A 14,163-nucleotide genomic window follows, 5' to 3' on the forward strand; every position below is an offset into this window, starting at 1 on the left:
GTAAACATCAAGGGTAGTAATTAGAGCAGACATTTTTTTTTCACAATTTGGTAAAGAAACAAAAACAAAGCAAAATGGAATTGTCAACGAACGTGAAAACGCATGGCTGTCCCTACTGCTTTGCCGTAGTCATTCATCACGGAAGTTATTTTGAAATTGATAAGAAATAGCTAGTTGGCTAGAAGGAATAACATTTATTGTGAATTATTCCATCTGTCAAGACGGTCAGCAATTTACCAACTAACTGTAGAAGAAGGTTTGTTCTTTTTTTGTGTCCTAATTTAAAAGTCCTTTCAAAGTTTCGCTAGTTAGGAATCACAACGACTGACAACGTTAGCTATACGGATCCTTGTGGCTTGCTTCCTTGTTTTGATATGCATTTCACTGCGTCAATTAGCCGACTAAGCTCTATGACTGGCATGGACCGACGTCACATTTGTTTTAATAAAGAAAAAGTGATTTGCGCACCCAAAGAATAGCCTGCAATTACACGGAACAATGTCTCTGAAATCTGTAGTTATTAAAAAATGAGTTACGTCGGAGCTCCAGTCCGCCCATACTAGTTGCCGCTGTACCTCAATACGTTTCTGTTCCCAGTAATGAAGTAAACACTGGCACGTGTAGCGTGCTGTCATATTTTAAGCAAATTAGGGAAATGTAGTGTGGTCGGTGCATTAGCGCAAATAGACTGTTGTCACGAGGAAAGTATTTGGAAATAACCTTCATATGTTCATGTCTGCCTCCAGATGCAGGGCCGGCAGATAAAACAATGTGGCCTTTCCTCACTGACTCTTTTGGCCACATTTCTCCATTGTAACTGTTTGCCACACAGTACTGGTGGAAAGCCATTTCCAGAGACCGCTAAAGAAATTGCCAGCTATGCAAAGGTAGCCAAGAGCATCATAGACTTGGCTGTGTATGGCAAAGCCCAGAACCGCTCCTATGAGAGACTGGCAGACTTCACAGATACAATAGGGAACCGTGTCAGTGGCTCTAAGAACCTGGACCTGGCTATCAAGTACATGTTCAGTGCCCTGAGGAAGGATGGGCTGGAGAACGTACATCTAGAACCAGTGAAGATCCCACACTGGGTCAGGGGAGTGGAGAGTGCCGTGATGCTACAGCCCCGGAACCACACCATGGCCATCCTTGGACTGGGCAGCAGTGTGGCTACACCCCAAGGAGGTATGTCTATGGGCAATTCCACGGAAATTAAATTACGCTCAATATTTTTCACTTAAAAACGTATACCAAACAAAAACCATTGATTTCAACGTTTAACAAACCATAGAACTCTATACACAAGGACTACAATTTCCACTGAACATTTTACAAAAATAAATTTATAGGAAGAACTGTGCAGGTGCAAAGTTTGGTAACAGAATCAAACTGAGGGAGATTTTTACTGTAATTCAGTTACCAAACTTTGCATCTGTTTTCCAGTAAGTGTTATTTTTTAGTTTTTTTTTACTGTGTGAATTATTCATTGTAGTCAATGTGCATAGAGTTAGTTGTATGGTTTGTTAAATGTTTAAATCAATGGTTTTGGAGTCTCAGCGTAATTCTGTTATTGTGGAACTGTCCCTGTGTTCTATAGCGATGAGTTCTATCACTCAAGCCTAGACAATGCTGATGGTGTTGCCACTATTTGCTAGGCCCCAACTCAAGCCAAGGTGTAGATATTTAGATGAATCTTCGACTGGTGCACTGATGTATTTTTATATAACCATTATTTAACCAGGCAAGTCAGTTAAGAACAAATTCTTATTTACAATGACTGCCTACCCCGGCCAAACCCGAATGACGCTGGCCCAATTGTGCGCTGCCCTATGGGACTCCCAATCATGGCCGGTTGTGATACAGCCTGGATTCGAACCAGGGTGTCTGTAGTGACGCCTCAAGCACTGAAATGCAGTACCGTAGACCGTTGCTCCAAGCATGTCACTTTTTTTGTGGCTTTCGGTCTCCTCTCGGTTCAGGCATTGAAGCAGAGGTGCTGGTGGTGGAGTCTTTTGAGGAGCTGAAAAAAAGGCAGAAGGAAGCCATTGGGAAGATTGTGGTGTATAACCAGCCCTTTGTCAGCTATGGGGAGACTGTGCAGTACAGGGAGTTTGGGGCATCCAAGGCAGCTGAAGTAGGAGCTGTGGCTACTCTCATCCGGTCCATCACACCCTTCTCCATCAACAGGTACTGGATGGGTCACAATGATCCAATGTATCCCTTCCCTTATAATGCCAATTAGTTGAATGCTTGACTAAGGCTGGGACTGCATGTTGCCATCGCTCTTCCTGTCTAGTCTGACTGCATGTAATTTTTGTCCCACATTTGTAGCTATTTGTGTATTCCATATACTTGTATTCCTCTAGTACACCTTTTATATTGTTTTAACTTGACTTTTTGAAAGTGTGTTATCATAAGTAATTTATGGGAATCCAAAAGTAGTGCAGTGCCCTATTTCTGCTGATCATTTCTAACATGGGTCTCTCTGTGTTGCAGTCCTCACACAGGCTGGCAGGACTACCAGGAGGGAGTGCAGAAGATCCCTACCGCCTGTATCACAGTGGAAGACGCCATGATGATGGCCAGGATGGCTAAGCGAGGCCAGAGGATTGTGGTCCGACTCACCATGAACGCCCAGACCTTCCCTGATGCTGACTCCTTCAACACTGTGGCTGAGATCATCGGCAGCGAGCACCCAGAACAGGTAAGCTACGAGAAATGTCCCATTGTGTCTAAACCATTTGTATGAATTGCTACCCCCTTCCTAGGCTACCTGGGGCAGCAGGTAGCCTAGTGGTTAGAGTGTTGGACTAGTCACCGAAAGGTAGGTAAAAGAATCTGCCGTTCTGCCCCTGAACAAGGCAGTTAACCCACTGTTCCTAGGCCGTCCCGTAACTGATTTGCCTAGTCAAATAAAATAAATAAAAATTATACAAATGTTTATTTGAAACGTTAAAGGGGATCCCATATAGATTATTTGTTGAATAGGGATACTATTCCTTTCTCCTCCCCAAAATAAATCATAATAATATGCACTTCCTACTAGCACTGAATTTGCTAGTAAGCTTTCTGAAGATGAATTAGAGCTGGGCGATGAGGACAGAAATCCATAATGCGTTAAATTGCCTGAATTGATGCAATAAGGATAAATATAATGATATAAGTTGATACCATTAATGTGCACCACAGTTTTATTCTTTTAAACTTCTACTACTACTTTGGCGGTTGTCCCCATCAATTGTCCCATTACTACTAGTTTGATGGTTGTACCCATCAATTGTCCCATTACTACTAGTTTGATGGTTGTACCCATCAATTGTCCCATTACTACTAGTTTGATGGTTGTACCCATCAATTGTCCCATTACTACTAGTTTGATGGTTGTACCCATCACTTGTCCCATTACTACTAGTTTGATGGTTGTACCCATCAATTGTCCCATTACTACTAGTTTGATGGTTGTACCCATCAATTGTCCCATTACTACTAGTTTGATGGTTGTACCCATCAATTGTCCCATTACTACTAGTTTGATGGTTGTACCCATCAATTGTCCCATTACTACTAGTTTGATGGTTGTACCCATCAATTGTCCCATTACTACTAGTTTGATGGTTGTACCCATCAATTGTCCCATTACTACTAGTTTGATGGTTGTACCCATCAATTGTCCCATTTCTACTAGTTTGATGGTTGTACCCATCACTTGTCCCATTACTACTAGTTTGATGGTTGTACCCATCACTTGTCCCATTACTACTAGTTTGATGGTTGTACCCATCACTTGTCCCATTACTACTAGTTTGATAGTTGTACCCATCAATTGTCCCATTTCTACTAGTTTGATGGTTGTAGCCATCAATTGTCCCATTTCTACTAGTTTGATGGTTGTACCCATCAATTGTCCCATTACTACTAGTTTGATGGTTGTACCCATCAATTGTCCCATTACTACTAGTTTGATGGTTTTAGCCATCAATTGTCCCATTTCTACTAGTTTGATGGTTGTACCCATCACTTGTCCCATTACTACTAGTTTGATGGTTGTCCCCATCAATTGTCCCATTACTACTAGTTTGATGGTTGTAGCCATCAATTGTCCCATTTCTACTAGTTTGATGGTTGTACCCATCAATTGTCCCATTACTACTAGTTTGATGGTTGTACCCATCAATTGTCCAATTACTACTAGTTTGATGGTTGTACCCATCACTTGTCCCATTACTACTAGTTTGATGGTTGTAGCCATCAATTGTCCCATTACTACTAGTTTGATGGTTGTACCCATCACTTGTCCCATTACTACTAGTTTGATGGTTGTACCCATCACTTGTTCCATTACTACTAGTTTGATGGTTGTACCCATCAATTGTCCCATTACTACTAGTTTGATGGTTGTACCCATCAATTGTCCCATTACTACTAGTTTGATGGTTGTACCCATCAATTGTCCCATTACTACTAGTTTGATGGTTGTACCCATCACTTGTCCCATTACTACTAGTTTGATGGTTGTACCCATCAATTGTCCCATTAAGAATCACCCATATTAGCAATCTTATTTAATTTAGAATATTTTAAAATGTACTAAAAGGGCCTCCTGAATGGTGAGTGGTCTAAGGCGCTGCAGTGCTTGAGGCGTCACTACAGACCCGGGCTCGATACCAGGTTGTGTCACAACTGTCCGTGACCGGGAGGCCCATAGAACGGCGCACAATTGGTCCAAAGTCATCTGGGTTAGGGGGAGGATTTGGCCCGGGGGGGCTTTACTTGGCCCATCGCGCTCTAGCAACTCTTTGTGGTGGGCTGGGCTCCTGCAGGCTGACCTCGGTTGTCAGTTGAACGGTGTTTCCTCCAACACATTGGTGCAGCTGGCTTCTGGGTTAAGAGGCATGGTCTGGCGGGTCATGTTTCAGAGAACACATGACTCGACCTTCATCTCTCCTGAGCCCGTTGGGGATTTGACGCGATGAGACAAGATCGAAAAAAGGAGTATTATATTATTATTATTAAAACATGTACTAACAGCATGGGGCTGCTTTTTGCACTATGTGAAGCATTCCAATCCTCTCCCATTTTGTAATTTGTCACATCTGTTTCCCTTGTACATCCAGTCCAACAAATCCATAGACTAGGCATCACTTTCCCCCAACAGATGCACTGAGGTATGACCAGGACTAGGGTATTCTGTCAGAGGTAGGGAGGGAGTGGGTGACTAATTTCACATAGGTTTGACACATGCTCTGTGTGTGCTGTAAGGGCAGCGTGAAGGCCTGAATCTCCTCTCCCCTGGGAGCCAATTAGAAGGCAGGGACGGCAATGGGATGTCAGTCAGAGGAGGATCATTCTGTAAGGTTCTGTCCAGTTCCACAGCATTTGTCCGAGCACACTGTGAGCCGTGTCCATGGAGTTTCTCATTAGTCTTGACCGGACACTGCTTGTGTCGCTAATGTCACCTTATTCCCTATATAGTACACTACTGTTGACCAGGGTCCCTAGGGCTCTGATCAAAAGAGGTGCACTATGTAGGGAATGGGTTGCCATTTGGGATGAGACTACTGCCTGGATGAGGGCTCTTTGTGGAGATTTGCCATTTCATCCTGTCTCTGCTATAGCTAACGCTCTTCTGTCTATCTAAGCTTCTGATCTGTTCGTAAGAGGGCTATGAATTTGTTCCTTTGTTTCTTTGTTTGATTTGACAAGGAGATTTGTCACATTCTGACAGTTTTGTCAGCGTTAATCTATTCTGAAATGAGTACTCAACCTGAGGGGATCCCTCATTGTATCTCATGTTTCCATTATTCAATCCCTTCAGATCTACAGGAGTGACTAGGGAGTAGGGTATGTACTAGATATTGATTGAGGAGTTTAGCACTAGCATCCCTCAACACTTCTATAGCAGATCCAGTCCTCTGAGACTATTCTGTAGTCACTAGCATCCCTCAACACTTCTATAGCAGATCCAGTCCTCTGAGACTATTCTGTAGTCACTAGCATCCCTCAACACTTCTATAGCAGATCCAGTCCTCTGAGACTATTCTGTAGTCACTAGCATCCCTCAACACTTCTATAGCAGATCCAGTCCTCTGAGACTATTCTGTAGTCACTAGCATCCCTCAACACTTCTATAGCAGATCCAGTCCTCTGAGACTATTCTGTTCTGAGACCTTCGGTAGTGCCATGCCCTGTCAGTAATGCTTCTCTTTGGTGCTCTCTCTGATTTAAAGGGGTTGGGTTTAATGCCGAAGACACATTTCAGTTGAAGGCATTCAGTTGTACAACTGACTAGGTTTCCCCCTTTCCTCTGTTTTAACTGGGTCCCAGATTTCGTAAGGAGGAAGGAACGTGGCTGTAGCTCTCTCTGCTGACGTAAGAGACTCCTACTTGTCTTTAGTCTGCCTTTTCTGGGTTGTCATCTCTACAGAGGAAAAACACAACTGGGATCCCTAGGAAACACTGACACTATGGAACGTCATTCTGTGTCATAAACCTCACTTCCTATTATTCTGAACTTTGACTAGGCCAAAAGAACACTTGGCTACATGGGGGAAACGGTATTGTCTCTGTTCTCCTCTCTATTACAGGGCTTGTGCTGATGAGTCATTCAGTTCTGAAGAAGATATCACCTCGGTATGGAAGGTGACTCATTTAGTGACCGCAAAAACAGCTTTTATTTTTCTCTGGAAAGTCCCTATGCCAAGCATTCCAGTACCAGGTTAATTGATTGAAACATTGTGACATTAATCTTAGTATGAGTCACAGTGGCAGTACACTGAGTGTGAGTGTTTTTTTACTGTCTTTAGCTGCTGTGTGTCAGATGTCAATGATGCGTTAGCACAGCAGTGTGAGTGACTGGCTGTGTCCTGTCCTGACTCCGAGTCATCCAGTCATGAGGCAGGGAGGAGCACTCCAATCATGTGCTACTTGGTAATTGATGTCATCAAAAAGAGATTCTAAAGAAGAGACCGTTCTGTTCTCTTAAAACAATTCAGAGTTCTGACCTACATTGCCTAATAAGTAAGTAGCCTTGCATGAGCCTTGGCTTTTGAGTAACGGCTCATAGGAGCAGGAGCCTATCTCCTGTTTCTGTAGTGAGGCAGCTTTATGTACCAGTACACTTCCTGGACAGGACACTAGTCTATCTCCTGTTTCTGTAGTGAGGCAGCTTGATGTACCAGAACACTTCCTGGACAGGACACTAGTCTAGCTCCTGTTTCTGTAGTGAGGCAGCTTGATGTACCAGTACACTTCCTGGACAGGACACTAGTCTATCTCCTGTTTCTGTAGTGAGGCAGCTTGATGTACCAGTACACTTCCTGGACAGGGCACTTGTCTAGTGCAGGGCCGGACCACCAATCTATCTCCTTAATGCTGAGTGCCAAGCAGAGATGCATTGGGTCCCAGTCTTTGATATGACTCGGTGGGGGATGGAACTCCCAACCTTCTAATCTCAGGGTGGACACTCTAACCACTGAGTGGGTAAAAAGAGGTCTTAACATTGACTTCTCAAGTCATCTTATGTACAGTGCCTTGCGAAAGTATTCGGCCCCCTTGAACTTTGCGACCTTTTGCCACATTTCAGGCTTCAAACATAAAGATATAAAACTGTATTTTTTTGTGAAGAATCAGCTAATTTTGCACGCCCAATTTTTCAGTTTTTGATTTGTTAAAAAAGTTTGAAATATCCAATAAATGTCGTTCCACTTCATGATTGTGTCCCACTTGTTGTTGATTCTTCACAAAAAAAATACAGTTTTACATCTTTATGTTTGAAGCCTGAAATGTGGCAAAAGGTCGCAAAGTTCAAGGGGGCCGAATACTTTCGCAAGGCACTGTAGTTTACATGGAAGCTTAGATGAGTGTTGTCGAGGTGGAGCCCTCAAAAGGTCTTATGTAGTTTACATGGAAGCTTAGATGAGCGTTGTCGAGGTGGAGCCCTCAAAAGGTCTTATGTAGTTTACATGGAAGCTTAGATGAGCGTTGTCGAGGTGGAGCCCTCAAAAGGTCTTATGTAGTTTACATGGAAGCTTAGATGAGTGTTGTCGAGGTGGAGCCCTCAAAAGGTCTTATGTAGCGTCTCCTCTCCCGATGAAGAGGAATATAAACTGTCTATGGTAGGGAGGGAGAGACACTGTCCTCCAACATATATTTGCTTTGGTTTGGGAGAACGTTCCCATTCTGTCCTGTAGTGTAAGTTGCATAACCTGTGTGAACTTAGCTGTTGACTGTGATTTGGTCTGTTCCATCATCAACAGTCTGTTTGATAGTTCCCTATATGGATATAACCTAGAATATGCAGGAAGGGCTAGTACAGATCTTGGGCTCCAATGGTATTGCAGTGGAGGGCTTTATAATGGAGACATATGTAAGGGAATTGTAGGCTTTGACTTTATTCCAGGAAAATCTGAGGCCTGTATAACATAACTTTTACCCATGCCTAATGCATGTGCAGACCCTCACGCACTTCAACCACACTTGTCTGGTCCACTTGACTTATTTGAGCCCACATGTCAGTAAAATGTGTTACTGAGGTAGCTAGTCTACATGGGTCTTTACAAGGTTAAAGAAGGATTCAGTCTGACTTTTCACTGTGTCACAGCCAGGCCAGGTGCTGATAGTGATGGTGAGGACTTTTTTTTTTTTTTTTTTTTTTTTTTACCTTTATTTAACCAGGCAAGTCAGTTAAGAACAAATTCTTATTTTCAATGACGGCCTGGGAACAGTGGGTTAACTGCCTGTTCAGGGGCAGAACGACAGATTTGTACCTTGTCAGCTCGGGGGTTTGAACTCGCAACCTTCCGGTTACTAGTCCAACGCTCTAACCACTAGGCTACCCTGCCGCCCCACTGAGGATGTTCCTTCCCTCATTGTTCCACTACTCACGTCCCACAGACGTGTGATGTGACAGACGGACGCCTTCCTTCGTCTGCTGTAATTACAGAGGGCAGAAGGACGTTCTCCTCCTCCGCAGTCTCTACCGACTCCACTGCCATGTTTAATCTGGCAGAGTTATCAGCTCTAGCTAGCTAAACCCAGAGCAGAGCCAGAAGCCCTGTGGATATACCTTCCTTGGCTCGAGGGGAGAGCTAGGCAGTCGGCTGCAGGCACGACTCGTCTACAAGTGTCAGGCTATCACAGATAAGTTTCAGGTATACCCTGAGGAGATGGCTACTGAATCCCCATACTCGCCATTCATCTCCTTCTGCCAGAAGCACTTTGCAGAAGGACAAGTAAAGGCCAATGACAGTTTAAAGCAATCAAATTGTAACTCATAAGATACGTTCACCTTACTGAGTCTTATCAGTAATAGAAGTACGTGACTTAACTTTTGTTCCTTCAGTTTGACTTTTCTCAGACAGGCTGTTGTTTTTGTTTTTTGAGCTAGTTATCTGTTGTCCATTTTCTCTGGAGTCTTTGAAGCAAGGGTTTCTGGGTCAGAGGAGTGGCTGTGCTGTAATGATGCGTGATGCCCATTACAATGCCACACACAGACTACACTAAAGCCTCTCCCTCCTCCCTCCTTTTTCCTGCTTCCAGGCTCTCCCTTCCAGACCCAGACCCCCCCCCCCCCCCCCGGTTCCTCAAATCTGTTCAGGTAGTAACTCCCTATTCCATACAAATGTCTCCCCGCTGAACACTGCTCTGATCGCAGCCCTGCTCTCTCTCTCAACCCTACACACCAAGAACCCTGTATTCTCTTTAGTGGTTGATGCTAAATGGGACTGAGCTTAACTCCCCTCCTATAGACACTCAAGGGCAGTCAGATTCTGCGTTATATCCAATGCTTTAGAGATGCTTTTAAATTTCTAACAAATAAAGCAAATGTGGCCGTGTCAGCGGGATTTCACAGAGAGAAAGTTTAAAAGCAGAGGGAAAAGCCAGAGCTAAAACAATAACTAAATGGAGAGATTCTGTCAGACTGCAAAGCTCCATTCTGTTTAAAAATAAAAACAATGTATGTGTTTTTTTAAGGCTGTCTTATAAAATCATTTTTTCCCCCGTTTTGGTTATTGTGGTCAATTTAGTTGAGGTTACGTCTAAGCATAATAGGTCACAGAATGAGCTTGGTCCTTTGTTCTGAAGACCTGCCACGTCTGTGCTTAGGTTCAGTGACCACTCCTGCACTTGGTCTGCTCCTAGTTGGCTCCTCGCCCCACAGACACACGCCATCCATAATGTGAATAGCTCCCCTTTGCTAAAATGTTTTATGCAGTGTTGCTAACTGTAGGCTATAAACATGCCTCATTCATATGTCCTGATGTGGAGGCTACAGTGCTGTATGCAGGGTATGGCTGGGACTAGAAGTTGTTGTCCTCTCTATTCCCACTTTATGTAACCTTTTTGGATTCAGGAAGTTAACTTGAATAACAATTAAATATGTGAAAAACTGCATTTATTTTCAATGACTTCTCAATAAACTGAGGAGTAGAAGCTATTTCCATTTTTTTTCTCAATTTTTGAATTTTAAATTAAAATCACTTTCTGAATTTTCAATTGATCCCAGCCCTGCTATTCACTTGCTTAGTCATTTGTCTTCTGACAAAATGGCCTTCAGAATGGTCTGTGTTGTGATGTCATCTGTCACTCAGGCGTTTCACAGACTCTTTTGTCCCAGTAGAACAAATCGATCCTCGACTGCTCTCTCCTCAGAGGCAGCAGTAGTTTGACTGGCACCACATTCAGACTACAGTACAATTACCAGGATATGTCAAGGCAATTATCTTCTCACTGACAGCTAAATTAAAGCTTTACATTTAGACATTTAGCTGTTCTCTTTGCTGAGAATATATCATTATTCCATATACATGTTGGCCTAATGTAATTACGTAACAAGACATATCATGCATAGGCTATATTTTATTAAATCTAGATCCACTTTCCCTATATGGCCCAAAGTGCTACATTAACAGAATACCAGGTATTATTTGTCACGTAATGATTTTTTTTCTCTAAAAGAAGTAGTTGGCTGTGGCACACTGTATGGGACCTGTAGTAGAGATAATAGTAGGGAGGGTACCGCCGTTTGTTGGCTAGGCTACATAGAAATGGAATCACTAGAAAGGGAAGAGGTTCTATGTCCATTCTAATGATTCCATTTCTTTGGTAGGCTACTGTCCTCTGGGACTCGCCCTGTCATAACCTGTCATTAACTCCACTGTGTTGAACAGCCTCTGCCCTGTCATAACCCCTCATTAACTCCACTGTGTTGAACAGCCTCTGCCCTGTCATAAACCCTTGTTAACTCCACTGTGTTGAATAGCCTCTGCCCTGTCATAACCTGTCATTAAGTCCACTGTGTTGAACAGCTGCCATAACCCCTCGTTAACTCCACTGTTTTGAATAGCCTCTGTCCTGTCATAAACCCTCATTAACTCCACTGTGTTGAACAGCCTCTGTCCTGTCATAACCTGTCATTAACTCCACTGTGTTGAATAGCCTCTGCCCTGTCCATAACCCCTCATTAACTCCACTGTGTTGAACAGCTGTCATAACCACTCGTTAACTCCACTGTGTTGAACAGCTGTCATAACCACTCGTTAACTCCACTGTGTCGAACAGCCTCTGCCCTGTCATAACCCCTCGTTAACTCCACTGTGTTGAACAGCTGCCATAACCCCTCGTTAACTCCACTGTGTTGAACAGCCTCTGCCTATTAATAATAGCCTTGATAGCTTACTAGAAACGGCTAAATATTAGCACAACTAGTGATAATCGAGAGGCCACTTGTCTTTCAGAAAGGACAGACCATGCCTCCTTGGAGGGTGTTTATGGATTCTAGGGACTTGTCCCAAAAGGTCAAACCCTGCCCATCTGACACTATTCATTGCATGCTCCATCAAATCCTCAAAGTATTTGAAAAAGCACATTTTTCTATTTTGACCCTGGGGGTGCTTTCTACCTGCCTGTTGTATCCCTCCTCTCCTAGACATCCTAGTAACTGTAGATCTGTCCCTCGCTGCTGCCATCCGGGGTTTGTTCTGTTCTTGAGAGTGAGTCTCCCTCCTTAATGGCCTCATAATCCCTATGTAGTGTACTACCTATGTGCCCTGGTCTAAAGTAGTGCAATACATACAGAAATGGGGTGTAATTTGGGCCGGAGCCTGCGTGTCCCAGCCACACAGAGCAGAGGTACGCCACTCGCTCATCTTGATCAATGAGCCGCAGAGAGGGGTGTTTTCAGTGAGCCGCAGAGAGGGGTGGTTTCAGTGAGCCGCAGAGAGGGGTGGTTTCAGTGAGCCGCAGAGAGGGGTGGTTTCAGTGAGCCGCAGAGAGGGGTGGTTTCAGTGAGCCGCAGAGAGGGGTGGTTTCAGTGAGCCGCAGAGAGGGGTGGTTTCAGTGAGCCGCAGAGAGGGGTGGTTTCAGTGAGCCGCAGAGAGGGGTGGTTTCAGTGAGCCGCAGAGAGGGGTGGTTTCCCACTGTGCATACTGCCATTTTATTTCTCCATCTTCATGGCTGCTGAGCCCAGACGCAGTAAAGCCCCTCAGCATCACCATCCTCTCTTGTCCTTCAAGCCTATTTAGGTGCATCATGTGTTGGACGACTGGGTCTTGAACCGAGGCCCGGTTCTCTGGTTTTAAACATTGATGTCTTTCTTACAGTAGAAAGTGGTTGTAAACCCCATGGGTGGGTTTAGCTGAGGTTGTAAACCCAATGGGTGGGTTTAGCTGAGGGTGTAAACCCAATGGGTGGGTTTAGCTGAGGGTGTAAACCCCATGGGTGGGTTTAGCTGAGGTTGTAAACCCAATGGGTGGGTTTATCTGAGGGTGTAAACCCCATGGGTGGGTTTAGCTGAGGGTGTAAACCCCATGGGTGGGTTTAGCTGAGGGTGTAAACCCCATGGGTGGGTTTAGCTGAGGGTGTAAACCCCATGGGTGGGTTTAGCTGAGGTTGTTGCTGGCTGCTGATTTATGAGTCAGAGCCAGCTGGGGGAAACCATAGTTTATACTCTTCTCTCTCTGCATATCATCAGTCACGTGATGGCCTAGTCAGGTCCATGGAATGTGTTTTGCGTAACTCCAGGGAACATTTTTTTATGAGCAAACATAACCTTGGGGCTGGGTCTGTGTCACAAATGGCACCCTATTCCCTTTTCTAGTGCACTACTTTTGTCCAGGACCAATGGGGATCTGGTCAAAAGTAGTGCACTATTTGGTGTATAGAGTGCTATTTGGGATTCAGCCTGGCAATTTCCTGAATGGGGTCAAGAAGAGCCTCTTCAATTATCAGTCAGCCTATTGGCTACCATTCTCTGTAGACAATGACACAGTGGTCACATCTATCAACTGTTGCTGTAAAAAAGTGATAAAAGCAAGTGCTGCCTGTTTCCTTGTGGTATGATGAATTGGTGTATAAATTCCTTGTCAAGGCATTTGGAGGTTCATAATAAATAGTAATATGTGCTAGACTCTTGGACTGAGCTGTGATTTAGATTCCTCTAGTATCGGACCGAATGCCTTTTTCAGAGCCAGTCGGTGTTCACTTAGTAATGGCACTGAATCATCCAGAAAACCATACAAGGGTGATGTACAGCACCTACATAACTTTAGAAACATGGTTCTGGGCAGAAAAGACATGTACTGTAGATTAAGTATGAGATATGCGCCTTGTATGCAAATGAGTATCTTTAGATTTTTATTTTAATTTTTTATGTCTTGCCTAATGTTTCCTCAGCTCCAACACTGAAGACCGGTGTGTTAAATTCACACCCCAAAACATCGACCTACAAAGAGTAGCAGCTGTGATGTGTTGAGTAGCCCACTACAGAAAGCCTAGCTCAGCATCCTCGACTCTGCTTTAAAATGGCACGTTTTATTATGACATCTCAATATTGTGAATTAAAGCAGTGCAATCACAAGGTTATACAGGACCAGAGCCATACACATTACTGTGAAAACAACTGCTGCACTTATCTGTGGAGAAGTCACTCAGCATATTCACAGGAAATGAAACTGGTGGGATTGTTGACCTCATTTCCTGAATCATTTTGTCTCGAGGTCCAGGATCTGGTTTCAGACACAGATGACTAACATCAAAATGTCTCTTTATGGTTCCCTTCAGCTCAATTTCTTCTTGTGCCAATAATGCAGTCAGAGCTTGAATAAATAGGCCTCTGACCACTTAGTTGAGGAGCCACGAGTCATGACACATCAAGGCTGTAATAGA

General features: G+C 43.9%; 1 protein-coding gene across 1 annotated transcript in view; it reads left to right on the plus strand.

Moving 5' to 3' along the window:
- The first annotated feature begins 55 nt into the window (after nucleotides 1-55).
- Nucleotides 56-14,163, plus strand: part of LOC110520763 (carboxypeptidase Q) — a 61,827-nt gene continuing 47,719 nt past the window's right edge. The window contains exons 1-4 of the mRNA XM_090188575.1: nucleotides 56-256; nucleotides 747-1,185; nucleotides 1,980-2,187; nucleotides 2,497-2,704. Coding sequence (XP_090044701.1) covers nucleotides 747-1,185; nucleotides 1,980-2,187; nucleotides 2,497-2,704 — 855 coding nt within the window. The 5' untranslated portion in view covers nucleotides 56-256. The remainder of the gene's footprint in view (nucleotides 257-746; nucleotides 1,186-1,979; nucleotides 2,188-2,496; nucleotides 2,705-14,163) is intronic.

This window comes from Oncorhynchus mykiss, chromosome 2, assembly GCF_057628025.1.
Source record: "Oncorhynchus mykiss isolate SJ-2025 chromosome 2, ASM5762802v1, whole genome shotgun sequence".
NCBI classification, from domain to species: Eukaryota; Metazoa; Chordata; class Actinopteri; order Salmoniformes; family Salmonidae; genus Oncorhynchus; species Oncorhynchus mykiss.